We start from the raw sequence: 18,113 nt of genomic DNA, 5'->3' as shown, positions 1-18,113 counted from the left end.
GTAGAGGGAACGTGAATTTATGCAGCTAAAAATTAAGTAATAAGAATTTTATACGAGACGGTAGTATAATTATAGAAATGTTTCAAGTCTCTCACCGCCACGAGGGGGTAGAAATCCTCGCTATCGATGGGTTCGTCGCCGAAGTAGAAGCTGCGTATCTTCTGGGCGGCCTCCCGGCGGTACTGTTCATCGCCCACACGGATGTCGAGGCTGATGGAGTCGACGAAGCCGGCGTCGAAAGCTGCCATCGAGTCGTTGCTTCCGAAAATATTCTTACCTGCACAGTTGAGACCAGGACATAGTCAACATTATTGACGTGGTGAGTTTCCCTGGTAGTCGCTTCATTCAAACAAAACCACAGAACCACTGAACTAGGGGAATGTAACTCGCTAGGCGAAAACACCACCTCAATTGAAACTTCCTGGCAGATTAAAACTGTGTGCCGGGCCGAGACTCGAACTCGGGACTTTGTCCTTTCGCGGGCAAGTGCTCTACGAACTGAGCTACTCAAGCACGACTCACAACTCGTCCTCACAATTTTACTTCCGCCAGTACCTCGTCTCCTACCTTCCAAATTCCACAGACGTTCTCCTGCGAAACTTGCAGGTCTCGAGTTCGAGTCTCGGTCCGGCACACAGTTTTAATCTGCCAGGAAGTTTCAAAATCCGCACGCTCCGCTGCAGAGCGCAAATTTTATTCTGGAAACATCCCCAAGGCTGTGGCTAAGCCACGTCTCCGCAATATTCTTTCTTCCAGTAGTGCTAGTCCTGCAAGTTTCGCAGGAGAATTTCTGTGAAGTTTGGAAGGTAGGGGACGAGGTACTGGCGAAAGTGCAATTGTGAGTACGGGTGGTGACTCGTGCTTGGGTAGCTCAGTTGGATGCCGGCACGGTAGCTAAGCGTGTTCGGTCAGAAAGTTAGCAGCCCTCTGCAATAAAAAAAAACTGAGTTAAATCATCAACAACGAACTTAAATGGATGTCTTACGACGTCCGCCCCGAGCAGGTACAACGAACAAAAGTGAACAAAATGAGACTAAAAAAAAAAATGTTGGTAGAGCACTTGCCCGCGAAAGGCAAAGGTTCCGAGTTCGAGTCTCGGTCCGGCACACAGTTTTAATCTTCCAAGAAGTTTCAAAATTAGCGCACATTCCGCTGCAGAGTGAAAATTTCTTTCTGGAAACCATCATAATTACGAAAAATTTGAAACTTCCTAGCAGGTTAAAACTGTTTGCTGGACAGAGACTCCAACTCGGGACCTTTTCCTTTCGCAGTCAAGTTCTCTACCGATTGAGCTGCCCAAGCACGACTAACGACCCCTCCTCACAGCTTTACTTCCATCAGTACTTCGTCTCCTCTTATGAAAAGTTTGCTCAAATTCAAATGGCTCTAAGCACTATGGGACTTAACATCTGAGGTCATCAGTCCCCTAGACTTACAATTACTTAAACATAACTAACCTAAGGACATCACACACTTCCATGCCCGAGGCAGGATTCGAACCTGCGACCGTAGCAGCCGCGTGGTTCCTGACTGAAGCGCCTAGAACCGCTCGGCCACGGCGGCCGGCAAAAGGTTTGCCTTACGTACTCAGTTACATTCATGAGACAATAGAGCCATGTCTTGACAGAGGATATGAGTGAAAGAGATTGCAGGGGGTGGAACAGGAGACCATCACTCATCATTGAAATTCTCCCAGGTGATTGGAAAACAGCTTTATCACCACGATAGGTATTCATCACCATCGATTCGTGTTTCACACGTGAGAGATATGGAACATTATTTGCTCACTTTTGTTGCAGAAATCAAAGATTACAGTGAAGAGTACATTAGAGACGAATTGGATAACAATGGAAGGGAATGCCGGTCGTGCAGTTTTCAATGGAATCATCCTGGAACTTGCGTAAAGAAATTTAGGGACTCCATGAGAAACCTAAAAGTAAATTGCTGGGTGGGTATTCGAAACCCGGTCATTTCAAAAAATGGTTCAAATGGCTCTGAGCACTATGGGACTCAACTGCTGTGGTCATTAGTCCCCTAGAACTTAGAACTAGTTAAACCTAACTAACCTAAGGACATCACAAACATCCATGCCCGAGGCAGGATTCGAACCTGCGACCGTAGCGGTCTTGCGGTTCCAGACTGCAGCGCCTTTAACCGCACGGTCATTTCAGACGCGAACAAATTATATTAGCGACTTTGGTGGGGCGGTTATCACTGCACTCGTGTTCAGGGGAAACACAATTGAAACTCTCGTCAGGCAGTTTTTCGTGTTTTCCTTTAACCGTGGAAGGCATATTCTGGGACGGTTCCCTTGAAATGGACACTCACCACGTCGTCTGCAAGACATTAAATCCTGATCTTACCCCGCCGCTCTGTCGTATGTTTAATTATGTGTCTCTGACAAGACGGCATTTTGGAAACGACTGTTGAACTGCAAATACAATGTGCGTTATTTGCAATATTTTATTGGATGTTTGGACACTGTGAAGGCCAATTCAGGTTTTTGACGTTGATTTTCTTAACAGTCGGATTTAGTCGAGATACGAATAGGTTAGGATTGTGACGAATTAGTGAAAAAAATAATGACACGTGAAATTCGACATAAAGTGAAAAAACTTGTTCGAAGTGTATTCGTAAGCTCTACTCACACAATTCCTAGAAATTCTCATGAACGTCGTGTCTAAGAATGAAGCGGTTTAGTGATGTGAGCTGGGAAATTGCTTCATGTAATAAGGGTTGGCGTAAGAAAATATCTAAAAGTAAAGAGGTCACGCATAGAGTCAGTGAAACTATGAGCACAACGTTACTATGGACTTTCTTTCTTCAAAATATCAAGCTCACTCAAACGCATATCACAAGCGTGTCAGTGATCAGTTTTAAAGCGAGGCGAACTCAGGGATTGTAAAGAGCATAGCCCAAGAAAAAAAGTTATGAGAGATAGAAAAAATTTCATTCTTCAGTACATTAAAAGTAAGCCTTTCGGCTTTACTGTGTGAATGAAGATCAGCACAGTCAAAGAAGTATCTGTTTACTTATTACGCTGGCAAATGCACCTTCCGCAGTGGCTATGAACGGGATCATTAATGATCTGAGGATGTGCGGGATACTGAGATGAAGTAATTTACTGATGCCGTTTTGGGCTATAAGTTTATGAAAGGATAATGCTGCTAGATATAAAACAGAGTGCTATTTTATGAAATAATCGCGTTATTCGAGAATAGTGTCTGTATATGTGATACAAAATGTGGATATTCTACGTCATCAACCAGCCAATTTCGTTTGGATGACTTTATTGAAATAAAAAAAGTGGAAAAAAATGTCTGTCAATGATTTTCTGAAGTGATTTGTCTAAAAGTAAGAAATAAAACACATTAGAGGGAGACAACTGACCCGTCTCACTTACTGTACATATTTCAAGCTTCATTCTATGGCGCATCAAACGTTTCTCTAATCTATTACATTTCTTAGCATTACAAAAATCATTTCGCATAACATTTGACAGAAATTTCTTCAACTTTTTATTTTCAAGTTTTGTTTGGAAAGCATGACGTTACTGACACCTCATCTGTTTTCCTAGAGTCCTCTGTTATCGAAATGTCCTGAACTTGGTACTTGACTCGAAGAAAATCATTTTGACAGGTAAATGTCACACCAACATGACTGTTAATTATCACACTAAATAGCTTGGCATTGAAAAACGAACTTTTTGACACTTCGTCTACATAGCAAGGAGCAGGTGTCCTTGAAATATTTCAGTTTCTCCTCAAATCGCTAGTTACGTTTTTCTTAATTACTATGATTACTTTAAAGCAATTAAATATTATTTCGAAAAACCTGTATCTCAAGCTCGTCAATTTGATACCAAATTTATCCATTGCCCATTTTTCATTTGCCTATAAAAATTCAGACAAAAATTTTAACTCAAATCATTAATTAATTTTTTGTTAATTAATCTGAAAACGTTCAAGCAAATAAACCCCTTCTGTATAAACTAGACCTCCCGATGGTCAAATTGACATCCCATTTGACCATTTACCACTCTTCGCTCGCCTATGAAAATTCTGACAAAAACCCATTGCGTAATTTTTAGACAGTCTTGTTTTCGCTGCGGTCCAATATTTTACCAAAACTACCGTTGCTGTTTTCAAATATTTATATTCATCGTCAGATGGCTTGCACGCTTTTTTGAAAAGACGTGGACGAATATTTAATGGTGGACTGAAGTCGGATAAACGAAAATTCACTGTTTCAATCTCGTAATTTAACTTACTCGATAAGACAGTGTGTAATATTTACTTTCATCGTCTTTATCCGAAACAACTATACTGTTCATCATGTTTTCACATACACTCACAATATCTTCATTAGTAATCAAGTAACAACACAAATTACGTAGACGCATCTTGCGTTTTGATTCACTTGTATGAAAATAACGATCAAAATAAATACAGAATGCTTACAAGGTACATGAGCGTCAAAGATGCTGCGATATAGTACAAAGTAACAGCATTTCAGGAAAAGGAGTTGGTATTATTGCTAAAATAAGCTGAAGCAGGTAACTTAGATTAAAAGCACGGCGCTGGACGTAGAGAAATAATGCTCCCTACAGTAAAACAGGAATATAAAAGGGCAAATTTGATTCATACTCCACTATTTCCACTGGTCAGACAGGTAACCGTTTTGAGATAAGATACAAATAACATCATGACGCTTTAAGACTTGAGAACTTAAGGAAATATTCATTTTCAGGACACGCTCTTGAAGAAAATCACTGAGTGTGAAATAGCGAGAACAAGATGAACACATCGCGCTTGGCAGATAAGGGATTCACTACGAATATGTTGCAGAAATACCTGTAAATGATTTCCATGACCAGATCCTCAACGTTCTGACGTAATTGGCTAATACATCTTTCGAAAAAAACTTCCAGAAAATGTTCTCACTCCATTATAATATTTCTCCACGTATCTACCGATCAAGTCACTAAACTTATAATATTTGTTAAGTATTTACTGCCGTCCATAACTTTTATGGTATAAATGTGTAACAAATTCCTAATGCGCTGCTAACGGCACTATTAATTTCTCAGCTATTTGCTAAAGTAGGCTGATAATGTTGTAAATACCTAAATACCATTATATTTATTTCGCTTCAGAGCCCTTTTCAATCTAAAATACCTATTTGAACTTAATCGAGAAGTAAGACACACTTCCTTTCCCTGAAGTATCGTATCTTTGTGGAGTACGAATGTGTCACAGCATCTTTCAAGCTCATGTACCTTGTGACTATTCAGTATTTCACGTCCTCTGATATAAGTGAATCAGAGCATGGGGTGCGTATACAAAACTTATGCACCCGTCTGAATATAAATAAAGACCGCTGTCTGAGCATGTGAAAACAGGAAGAAAAATTGTTTGTTGGATAACAGAGATGAAAACAAATGTTCTAGGCGGTCGTATACGTAAGTTGTGTTCTAAGATGAGTTTTTAGCGCAATCATCACTATCGCATTTTTTAAACTGTGAATTTCTGTTTAGCCGGCTGCTGTGGCCGAGCGGTTCTGGGCGCTTCAGTCCGGAACCACGCTGCTGCTATGGTGGTAGGTTCGAATCCTGCTTCGCGCATGGATGTATGTGATGTCCTTAGGTTAGTTAGCTTTAAGTCCAGGGGACTGATGACCTCAGATGTTAAGTCCCATAGTGCTTAGAGCCATTTGAACCATTTGAATTTCTGTTTACCATACGGCAACTCGCCTATAAATGAACGTCTCGGTATTTTGATAATAGCATGCAGGCCGTCTGATGATGAAAGTGTAGATCTGAAACTGTTAATATTCTTTCTTTTTCAGTAAAGTCAAGCAAAACCAGACTGTGCTTAGTTTCTTTCTGAACACTATCGACAGTATGTCGCAATACCGTAAATGGAATTTGTTTATATGCTATGACCCAAAGAATGTTGCTGAAAGTTGCAATAAATGAGTAATCTTTTCTTAGTAGTTGAAACACAGTCGCGATTACGGATTATAACCCATATTAAAAAACTGTGGGCGACATTCCAAAGAAATTACGCGTCACACTCATAAATGGCACTTTGTTTTTGGAATGGAGGTGTAGGAGCAATTTAAATGTGGGAGTACCCTAAGGAACGTTAAACATTATTCAAATATTTATTTCACACTCAGAGACAAAAAAGATCAGATTAAAAACACGTACCACGAAGAAATTATGCGAAATGACGGAAATAGGTAAATGTGTTGCACATGTGCAAACAAACAAATGATTACAATTTCGAAAAAATTCGGCAATTTATTCAAGAGAAAGTACTTCACAAATTGAAGAAGTCAGTAACGCGTTGGTCCCACTGTAGCCCTTATGCAAGCAGTTATTCGGCATGCCACTGATTGACAGAGTTCTTCGATGAACTCCAGAGGAATATCGTGCAATATTTTGTGCAATTGGCACGCTAGATAGTCAGAATCCCTAGGTGGTTGGAGAGCCCTGCCCATGATGTTCCAAACGTTCTCAATTAGAGACGTCTCTGGTGAGCTCGCTGGTCAAGGTAGGGTTTGGCAAGTTGGAAAACAAGCAATGGAATCTCTAGCCGTGTGCGGGCGTGCACTGTTTGCTAAAATGTTGAAGCCCAAGATGGCTTTCCGCGAAGGGCAACAAAACACGAGGTGGAATATCGTCGACATATTGCTGCGCTGTAAGGGTGCTGAGGATGACAACCGAAGTGGTAATGCTATGAAAATAAATGGCTCCCCAGATCATCATTTTTGGTTGTCAGGCCGTATCTCGACCGACAGTGAGGTTGGTGTCCCACTGCTGTCTGGGGTGTCTCCAGACACGTCATCGCTGGTCATCGGGGCTCATTTCTGAGAAGGACTCATCACTGAACAACATTCTACTCCGGTCAATGATATTCCAGGCCCTCCAGCCATCTTGGGGTTTTGACGATCTAAAGCGCCAATTGTACAGAATTTGGCACCATATCCTTCATGAAGACATCCAATAACTCTATCAGTCAATGCCAAGCCGAATAATCGCTTGCATAAGGGCAAGAGGTTATTTACTTGCTCAATTTCTGCAGGTCTTTCTCTTCAATAAATCAAATTAATTTTTCTGAAATTACTTTCATTTGTTTGTACATTACATGGACCGATTACCGTCCCTTTTCCGATATTTGCTTCGTGCTGCGTCATATTCTTTTTGTCTTAAAGAGGGGCATGTACGAGCTAAATATATATGCACTATGCTGATTTTTATGAACAGCAGATGCCCAGGTTTTCTTTGTACGTTTTTATACAGTTTGCATCTTCTTTTTTTTTTGGTCATCAGTGTACTGACTGGTTTGATGCGGCCCGCCACGAATTCCTTTCCTGTGCTAACCTCCTCATCTCAGAGTAGCACTTGCAACGTACGTCCTCAATTATTTGCTTGACGTATTCCAATCTCTGTCTTCCTCTACAGTTTTTGCCCTCTACAGCTCCCTCTAGTACCATGGAAGTCATTCCCTCATGGCTTAGCAGATGTCCTATCATCCTGTCCCTTCTCCTTATCAGTGTTTTCCACATATTCCTTTCCTCTCCGAATCTGCGTAGAACCTCCTCATTCCTTACCTTATCAGTCCACCTAATTTTCAACATTCGTCTATAGCACCACATCTCAAATGCTTCGATTCTCTTCTGTTCCCGGTTTTCCCACAGTCCATGTTTCACTACCATACAATGCTGTGCTCCAGACGTACATCCTCAGAAATTTCTTCCTCAAATTAAGACCGGTATTTGATATTAGCAGACTTCTCTTGGCCAGAAATGCCTTTTTTGCCATAGCTAGTGTGCTTTTGATGTCCTCCTTGCTCCGTCCGTCATTGGTTATTTTACTGCCTAGGTGGCAGAATTCCTTAACTTCATTGACTTCGTGACCATCAATCCTGATGTTAAGTTTCTCGCTGTTCTCATTTCTACTACTTCTCATTACCTTCGTCTTTCTCCGATTTACTCTCAAATCATACTGTGTACTCATTAGACTGTTCATTTCGTTCAGCAGATCAATTAATTCTTCTTCACTTTCACTCAGGATAGCAATGTCATCAGCAAATCGTATCGTTGATATCCTTTCACCTTGTATTTTAATTCCACTCCTGAACCTTTCTTTTATTTCCATCATTGCTTCCTCGATGTACAGATTGAAGAGTAGGGGCGAAAGGCTACAGCCTTGTCTTACACCCTTCGTAATACGAGCACTTCGTTCTTGATCTTCCACTCTCATTATTCCCTCTTGGTTGTTGTACATATTGTATATGACCCGTCTCTCCCTATAGCTTACCCCTACTTTTTTCAGAATCTCGAACAGCTTGCACCATTTTATATTGTCGAACGCTTTTCCCAGGTCGACAAATCCTATGAAAGTGTCTTGATTTTTCTTTAGCCTTGCTTCCATAACGTCAGAATTGCCTCTCTCGTCCCTTTACTTTTCCTAAAGCCAAACTGATCGTCACCTAGCGCATTCTCAATTTTCTTTTCCATTCTTCTGTATATTATTCTTGTAAGCAGCTTCGATGCATGAGCTGTTAAGCTGATTGTGCGATAATTCTCGCACTTGTCAGGTCTTGCCGTCTTCGGAATTGTGTGGATGATGCTTTTCCGAAAGTCAGATGGTATATCGCCAGACTCATATATTCTACACACCAACGTGAATAGTCGTTTTGTTGCCACTTCCCCCAATGATTTTAGAAATTCTGATGGAATGTTATCTATCCCTTCTGCCTTATTTGACCGTAAGTCCTCAAAAGCTCTTTTAAATTCCGATTCTAATACTGGATCCCCTATCCCTTCTAAATCGACTCCTGTTTCTTCTTCTATCACATCAGACAAATCTTCACCCTCATAGAGGCTTTCAATGTATTCTTTCCACCTATCTGCTCTCTCCTCTGCATTTAGCAGTGGAATTTCCGTTGCACTCTTAATGTTACCATCGTTGCTTTTAATGTCACCAAAGGTTGTTTTGACTTTCCTGTATGCTGAGTCTGTCCTTCCGACAATCATATCTTTTTCGATGTCTTCACATTTTTCCTGCAGCCATTTCGTCTTAGCTTCCCTGCACTTCCTATTTATTTCATTCCTCAGCGGCTTGTATTTCTGTATTCCTGATTTTCCCGGAACATGTTTGTACTTCCTCCTTTCATCAATCAACTGAAGTATTTCTTCTGTTACCCATGGTTTCTTCGCAGCTACCTTCTTTGTACCTATGTTTCCCTTCCCAACTTCTGTGATGGCCCTTTTTAGAGATGTCCATTCCTCTTCAACTGTACGGCCTACTGCGCTATTCCTTATTGCTGTATCTATAGCGTTAGAGAACTTCAAACGTACCTCGTCATTCCTTAGTACTTCCGTATCCCACTTCTTTGCGTATTGATTCTTCCTGACTAATGTCTTGAACTTCAGCCTACTCTTCATCAGTACTATATTGTGATCTGAGTCTATATCTGCTCCTGGGTACGTCTTACAATCAAGTATCTGATTTCGGAATCTCTGTCTGACCATGATGTAATCTAACTGAAATCATCCCGTATCTCCCGGCCTTTTCCAAGTATACCTCCTCCTCTTGTGATTCTTGAACAGGGTATTCGCTATTACTAGCTGAAACTTGTTACAGAACTCAATTAGTCTTTCTCCTCTTTCATTCCTTGTCCCAAGCCCATATTCTCCTGTAACCTTTTCTTCTACTCCTTCCCCTACAACTGCATTCCAGTCGCCCATGACTATTAGATTTTCGTCCCCCTTTACATACTGCATTACCCTTTCAATATCCTCATACACTTTCTCTATCTGTTCATCTTCAGCTTGTGACGTTGGCATGTATACCTGAACTATCGTTGTCGATGTTGGTCTGCTGTCGATTCTGATTAGAATAACCCGGTCACTGAACGGTTCACAGTAACACACCCTCTGCCCTACCTTCCTATTCATAAAGAATCCTACACCTGTTATACCATTTTCTGCTGCTGTTGATATTACCCGATACTCATCTGACCAGAAATCCTTGTCTTCCTTCCACTTCACTTCACTGACCCCTACTATATCTAGATTGAGCCTTTGCATTTCCCTTTTCAGATTTTCTAGTTTGCCTACCACGTTCAAGTTTCTGACATTCCACGCCCCGACTCGTAGAACGTTATCCTTTCGTTGAGTATTCAATCTTTTTCTCATGGTAACTTCCCCCTTGGCAGTCCCCTCCCGGAGATCCGAATGGGGGACTATTCCGGAATCTTTTGCCAATGGAGAGATCATCATGACACTTCTTCAATTACAGGCCACATGTCCTGTGGATACACGTTACGTGTCTTTAATGCAGTGGTTTCCATTGCCTTCTGTATCCTCATGTCGTTGATCATTGCTGATTCTTCCGCCTTTAGGGGCAATTTCCCACCCCTAGGACAAGAGAGTGCCCTGAACCTCTATCCGCTCCTCCGCTCTCTTTGACAAGGCCGTTGGCAGAATGAGGCTGACTTCTTATGCCGGAAGTCTTCGGCCGCCAATGCTGATTATTTATCAATATTTAGACGGTGGCGGGGATCGAACCCGGGACCGAAGACGATTTGCTTATAAATCAAAGACGCTACCCACTTTCTTTCTTTTTTTTTTTTTTTTTTTTTTTTAAATCTCATTTTGTTCGTTTTTGTTCGTTTTATCTGCTCGGGGCGGACGTCGAAAGACACACACACATGGCTCTGAGCACTATGGGACTCAACTGCTGAGGTCATTAGTCCCCTAGAACTTAGAACCAGTTAAACCTAACTAACCTAAGGACATCACAAACATCCACGCCCGAGGCAGGATTCGAACCTGCGACAGTAGCGGTCCTGCGGTTCCAGACTGCAGCGCCTTTAACCGCACGGCCACTTCGGCCGGCGTCGAAAGACACCCATTTCAGTTCGTTGTTGATCGATTAACTCAGTTTTTTTATTACGGAGGGCAGCAAACCCTCTGACCGAACACGCTGAGCTACCGTGCCGGCTTTCCATACTTGAAGCCATACAAAAACATGAATAAATGGTTAAAGGGTTTGCAGCTCCGTCAAGTGATTAAAACTTAACACACAACAGCTGTCGCCTGTGACGTCAGTGCTGCTCGAGGCATCGACATATGCGAGCACACGTTGACTTGGCAATCAATGTGCCCGCTTCAACTGCGCGATCGCTGGAGCCCCCAAGTCGCTGAGTTGCATGTCACCGTCTGTAATTAAGATGTTATCGGTGATTTTTTGTTAGAAGTTCGTCAAATTTAATTCGGTGGCCGTTTTCTAAAGCATGGTCAGTTAAAACGAATTTATCGCTGTAGCGTTGACGACAAAATATCTCTTACTCCATCCTGTGTTGTTCCACAGTGCGTTACTAATCGTCCGACTTAAGACTGGCCACGCCCGCAAGATTTCTTGTAGACCAGAGTTGTTCTTAGACCTTCTGCGTTTGTAACTGGTCTCAGTAAGTGATGGATTTTTGTCGGAGGCCGGCTTATCTTCCTCGACACAGAACCACAGAAAGGTAAGCTAGGAGGTTTATTTTCCTACTGCTTGTCGGTGGTTTTGTTCTGTTTCTCGCTTGCAATCACTTCATTCATTTGATGAACGCGGTAGCCGAAGACTCAGCTCTTGGGGCAGGTTATCAGCGTCTGATATAATCCTTACACGTTTCATCAATGCTTGTAACATAGTGCGCTTCTGTGGTGGTCGTGAAAGTATAGATCAATGTGGGTAGGCTTTCGATAGACGCAGTGGTCAAGGCATCCATTTCGTATGCGATGGACAAGGACGTCGAGCAAGGGCAATATATTGTGTTTTTCTCCCTCCACTGTGAACTGGATGTTACTGTTAATGTCGCTGAGGTGTTCCAGGAGCTCTGCAAGTTCCTATCGTCTGTAGGGCCAAGTGGCGAACGTGTCTAAAACAACAACTAGGCTTTAATGGCGCCGCGTCTAAGGCAATATCCCCAGAATTCTCCATGAAGATGTTTACAACAGATGGAGCTAACGGGATACCCACTGGAATGCCGACCGTCTAATCGTCATACTGCCTGTTGTACAGAAAATACGAAGGCATACATAGTTCGACCATTTCACTTCCGAAGAACTAGGATAACAAATTGTGGTGTCACCGCCAGACACCACACTTGCTAGGTGGTAGCCTTTAAATCGGCCGTGGTCCGCTAGTATACGACGGACCCGCGTGTCGCCACTGTCAGTGATTGCAGACTGAGCGCCGCCACACGGCAGGTCTAGAGACACTTCCTAGCACTCGTCCCAGTTGTACAGCCGACTTTGCTAGCGATGGTTCACTGACGAATTACGCTCTCATTTGCCGAGACGATAGTTAGCATAGCCTTCAGCTACGTCATTTGCTACGACCTAGCAAGGCGTCATTATCATTTGCTATTTATCTTGTGATGCATGTACCGTCAGACCGATGTTCACCAATTATGGATTAAAGTTAAGTATTCCAGCAGCAACGTACCTTATTGGCTGTATTAATTACATTGTCCTGTTCCAGACCTCACGCCAGCCTGCGTGAGCTTAAACGCGTGCCTTTCGGCTACCGGTCATAGTAGCTTGGCTGTCTTGCCAAGTCACAACACAAATCCTAAGAGTCTTTGATAGGCGCATTCGTAAACAGCCCCACCACATCAAAAGATCATAATATCACCCTTACTAAGTCGCATACTGTTAATTCGGCTGATAATATCTGCCACGTTTTTAATATGATGCTTACAGTCTCCCGCATGTGGAGTGAGGAGAGTGCAAGTAATTCGCCAGCTTGTACGTTGGTTAACCACTAGTGAATAGAATCGGGCGGAATGGCGTCCCATCCTTGCAAATTTTCCTTTAAGCAGAAGCAGTAGGTGATCTAGGTGTTTATGAAACAATTCTTGACACAGTGTCTGCCATCGAAGAGCGCTTGAGAAGTTCACATATCTTTCTTATTATTCTCGATGATGGGTCACGTGGCAGTTTCCAACAATTATCTTCATCCACTAGCGCGCATATCTTCGTATCAAAGTCTGCGTATTCCATAATTGCGACTGCACTGCCCTTGCAGGAGGAAGGACCACGATGCTTTCGCCATTACGTAGTGCTGGAAGGCCACTGCGATCGTGCTTGGTTATGTTGGGTGCTGGTAACATTGCTTTAGTGAATGCACGGCTCGTTCCACGCCGTATTTCGCCCGGACTTTCATTTGGGACCATGAGGACTGTCTGTTCGACCCTATTTATTATTTCATAGACAGGAATGTCCCGGGGCGAAAGTGCGAAATTAATTCCTTCTTTAAACGCTGACAATGCAGCCGTGTCTATGTCTCTCGCCGTCAAGTTGTTGGTAGGCCATTCTGAGGATCTGTGGTCTGCACCGTGTTGTTGTTGTTGTTGCGGAAGGCGGCTGAACTTCCTTTCCTGCCTCTCTGAAGTTCCTTTTCGTTGTGACGATTGTTTGGAAACCCAGCTTGATCGATCCATTCCATGTCCAAAGCTGTGGGTGCCCTTGATAACTGCAGATGCAACGCCATAAGAGCCATTTGCATCCAGCTGTTGTCTGGTGTTGTATATCCTTTCTCGTTGTCGTGCAGAGTTGGCACGACGAAATGTCCTCCTACAAAGGTGGTGCTGATATGATGGGACACCATAGAAAATCGTGAAATAGTCTTCTGGTCATGGTAGCACAGCAGGACGGCCAGCGAACTCACTAAATCAGCCTTCTTGACACGCAGCATCTCCAGACCTGTAACACGGCGCCACGTTTTCTCCCCCGTAATGTTACGTAATGTAAGGCTGCAGAGGGTCCCGGCGATAACATTGAATAAAATGCCGTCAGGTTTGGCTGGCGTCAAGTGATTAAAATTACACAAGTTTTCGGCCAAGCACTTCTTAGACATTCTGTCTGCCGAAAACACACGAAATCAAATCGATCCTAAGACCTCTGACAATACATTGTCAGTTACTGAGACCAGTTATAAACTCAGCAGGGCAAGCGTGGCCAGTCTTAGGTCGGACAAACAGTACGCACTGCGGAACGACGCAGAGAGAATGAGAGATTTTATCGTGTACGCTGCTTCGAGAAATCCGCTTTAACTGAGTATTCTTTAGGAAACGCCCACCGGGTAAAATGTGACGAAACTTTTGCCCTCACTCGCACTAACGGTTTCTACATCTGCATATATACTCCGCTAGCCACCAAGCGGTGTGTGGCGGAGGGCACAATTCGCGCCAAAGTCATATTTCCCCCCCCCCCCCCTGTTCCACTCGCGGATCGCGCGAGGGAAAAACGACTGAACGCCTCAGTACAATTGGATTTCGGAATTTAGTGAGCAGCCCCTTCCGTTTAGCGCGTCGTGTATCTGCAAGTGTGTCCCACTTCAAACTTTCTATGAAATTTGTAACGCTCTCGCGATGGCTAAATGTACCAGTCACGAATCTTGCCGCTCTTCTTTGGACCTTCTCAACCTCTTGAATCAGACCCAACTGGTAAGGGTCCCATAAAAACAAACAATACTCTAAGACTGAACGAACTAACGTATTGTAAGCTATTTCATTTGTTGAAGGACTGCATCGCTTCCGGATTCTACCAATACACCGCAATCTAGAGTTCGCCTTACTCGTTACGTGTGTAATCTGATCATTCCATTTGAGATCATTTCGAATAGTCACACCCAAATATTTCACTGATGTTACCGCTTCCAAAGACTGATCATTTATTTTGTACTCAAACATTAATGGGGATTTTCGCCTTGTTGTACGTAGTAGGTTACACTTACTAATATTGAGAGATAACTGCCAGTCATTACACCACGCATTTATTTTCTGCAAATCCTCATTGATTTGTTCACAACTTTCGTGTGATACTACTTTCCTGTAGACTACAGTATCATCGGCAAACAGTCTAAGGCCGCTGTCAATACCATCAACCAGATCGTTTATGTAAATCGTAAAAAGCAGAGGACCTATTACGCTGCCCTGGGGCACACCTGAAGTTACTCTTGTTTCTGTTGAGGTTACCCCGTTCAGGACGACATACTGCTCCCTGTCTGTTAGAAAATTTTCTATCCAACCGCATATGTCACTGGATAGACCGTAAGCGCGCACTTTTTGTAGCAAGCGACAGTGCGGAACTGAGTCGAACGCCTTTCGAAAGTCGAGAAATATGGCATCAACCTGGGAGCCGGTATCTAGAACCTGTTGTATATCATGCACAAAGAGGGCCAGCTGTGTCTCGCATGATCCCTGTTTCCTAAATCCGTGCTGGTTTCTGCAGACCAGCTCCTCAGAGTCTAGAAGGTCATTATGTCTGAACACAAAATATGTTCCACGATTCTACAACAAATCGATGTCAGTGAAATTGTCCGGTAATTATGTGCATCCGTTTTTCTACCCTTTTTATAGGTTGCTATGACCTGGGACTTCTTCCAGTCCCGTGGAACTTCCCGCCGTTCCAATAATCTCTGATACATGACGGATAAGAATGGTGCTATATTTGTAGCATAGTCAACATAAAATCTTATGGGGATGCCTTTCTGGCATCTAAGGATCTTAAGTGTTTTACAATCCCAGATACACTAAACACTATGTCAGCCATCCTTTCGTCTGTTCGGTAATTGAAAGGGGGAATGGTGCTGCAGTCCTCTATCGTAAACGAGTTTTTGAAAGGTGGTTTAGGATTTCGGCCTGCTGTTTATCATCATCAGTTACATTACCCATACCGTCAGCAAGAGAAGGTACTGAATTATTTGTAGCGTTCATAGATTTTACGTACGACTAAAATTTTTTGGGGTTAGTTTTGGGATCTGCAGATAAAATATTGCTTTCAAATTCGTTAAAAGAGTCTCTCATTGCACTTCTGGCAGCTGCTTTCATTTCGCATAATTTCTGTTTGTCAGCGGGGCACTGACTACGTTTAAAACGACTGTGCAAAATTCTCAGCTTTCTCAGCAACTTCCTAATATTTTTGTTGTACCGATGTGGATCATTTCCCTCCCCTATACTTTTTCTAGGCGCATACTTCTCTAGCACATTGTGGACAATACCTTTAAATTCCGACCAAAGATGCACAATACCTTTGTGTCCCCCGGTGACTGCTTGGAGCTGACTATAAAGATATAGGTTTCTGGTTGTGTGTAATTAAGGACGCCAATGAATTAAAAATCACCGACAACATCCTAAGTGGAGACGGTGGCCTGCAGTTCTGTGCCTTTTTCTTGATCCGGCTAGAGACCCGAGAACTTTTTATTCAGTGCTACTGCCTCAAGACTCTGAATTCTTATACATACGTAAACGTGTCTATTAATCACTAGGCATAAGACTGTTACTACTTTATAGTAAGTATCTAATAAGTACTATGTGAATAAAGGTGAAGATTTTGTTCCATGGTCTGGCCCTAGACGGGCCAGTAGGACCCGAGCGACCACCACGTCATCCTCTGCCAATGACGTCATTGGATGCGGTATGCAGGAACATGTGGTGAGCACGCTGCTCTCCGCGTCTCTGTCGTGTATCTTAACCCTGGAACCGCTACTAAACTGTGAAGTGACTCCTCAGCATCACGTGGCTGAGTGCTTTCCGTTCCAAAAAAATGGTTCAAATGGCTCTGAGCACTATGGGACTTAACTTCTAAGGTCATCAGTCCCCTAGAACTTAGAACTACTTAAACCTAACTAACCTAAGGACATCACACACATCCATGCCCGAGGCAGGATTCGAACCTGTGACTGTAGCGCATTTAACCGCTTGGCCACCGCGGCCGGCGCTTTCCGTTCCAGTTCTCCCACCAAGGAAAAACCCTGACAGTGCAGGGAATCGAATCCGGGTCCCCCGCATGACAGTCAGCAACGTTGATCACTCAACGGACCTACCTGCGATGTGCTTAACTCATATTTTGTATGAGTTTTGTATGTATTTTGGTGTCTGATACGTAACGTTCATAATTTTAAGGTTTTAGTAGTTTTTGTCATTGACTATTAACATGAGAAACAACGCCAGAAACTGATTGTACGCGCTACTGGAAGGTTTTGCAACCCAGCGACATCTGACATTTTCAGTTGTAAACAGAATAGCAGCGAACTGCGAAATAATTCTGAGATTTAATGACAAACACTTGGTACTAGTCAATCTTCGTTATATGTTCTGGCATTTATCTAACTGGTCATGAAATGATGTGGGTGATTGTGTAGTGGGGCAGGATGAGGATTCAGTTTGCGAACATTATATTTTATCTTTCTTGTGGGAAAGGTGAGGGGGGTAGAAAGGGAGGAGTCTTTTCTCTTCTTACACGATACGCCCACGAACCTGACGTCTACTAACACTATTCAGTTTCATCTTCCCTTCATGTTGCCTTGTCCTGCACGTAAACCTTACAAGGGAACCTCCCCATCGCACCCCCCTCAGATTTAGTTATAAGTTGGCACAGTGGATAGGCCTTGAAAAACTGAACACAGATCGATCGAGAAAACAGGAAGAAGTTGTGTGGAACTATGAAAAAATAAGCAAAATATAGAAACCGAGTAGTCCATGCGCAAGATAGGCAATATATAGGCAAATGTGAAGAGAGGAGCCCCGTGGTCCCGTGGTTTGCGTGAGCAGCTGCGGAACGAAAAGTCCTTGGTTTAAGCCTTCCCTCGAGTGAAAAGTTTAATTTTTTATTTTGGGTTTACATGACAAACTCTTATGTTTTCATCACTTTTTTGTGAGTGACTATCACATCCCGAAGAAAACCTAAATCGGGCAAGATAGAAGAATCTTTTTACCCATTCGCGAAGTGTATAAGTTAGGTGGGTCGACAACATATTCCTGTCGTGTGACGCACATGCCGTCGCCAGTGTCGTATAGAATATATCAGACGTGTTTTCCTGTGGAGGAATCGGTTGACCTATGACCTTGCGATCAAATGTTTTCGGTTCCCATTGGAGAGGCACGTCCTTTCGTCTACTAATCGCACAGTACTGCGGTGCGGTCGCAAAACACAGACACTAAACTTATTACAGTGAACAGAGACGTCAACGAACGAACGGACAGATCATAACTTTGCGAAAATAAAGAAAGTAAAATTTTCACTCGAGAGAAGACTTGAACCCAGGA

General features: G+C 43.0%; 1 protein-coding gene across 1 annotated transcript in view; it reads right to left on the bottom strand.

The window, feature by feature from the left end:
- The window catches only part of LOC124805486 (acetylcholinesterase-like), a 103,555-nt gene that overhangs the window by 62,625 nt on the left and 22,817 nt on the right, over nucleotides 1-18,113 (bottom strand). The window contains exon 3 of the mRNA XM_047266050.1: nucleotides 96-277. Within this exon, the coding sequence (XP_047122006.1) occupies nucleotides 96-277 (182 nt within the window). The remainder of the gene's footprint in view (nucleotides 1-95; nucleotides 278-18,113) is intronic.

This window comes from Schistocerca piceifrons, chromosome 7, assembly GCF_021461385.2.
Source record: "Schistocerca piceifrons isolate TAMUIC-IGC-003096 chromosome 7, iqSchPice1.1, whole genome shotgun sequence".
Classification (NCBI taxonomy): Eukaryota; Metazoa; Arthropoda; class Insecta; order Orthoptera; family Acrididae; genus Schistocerca; species Schistocerca piceifrons.
Note: the sequence above shows the minus strand (reverse complement) of the source record. Positions and strands in the feature narration are given on the sequence as shown.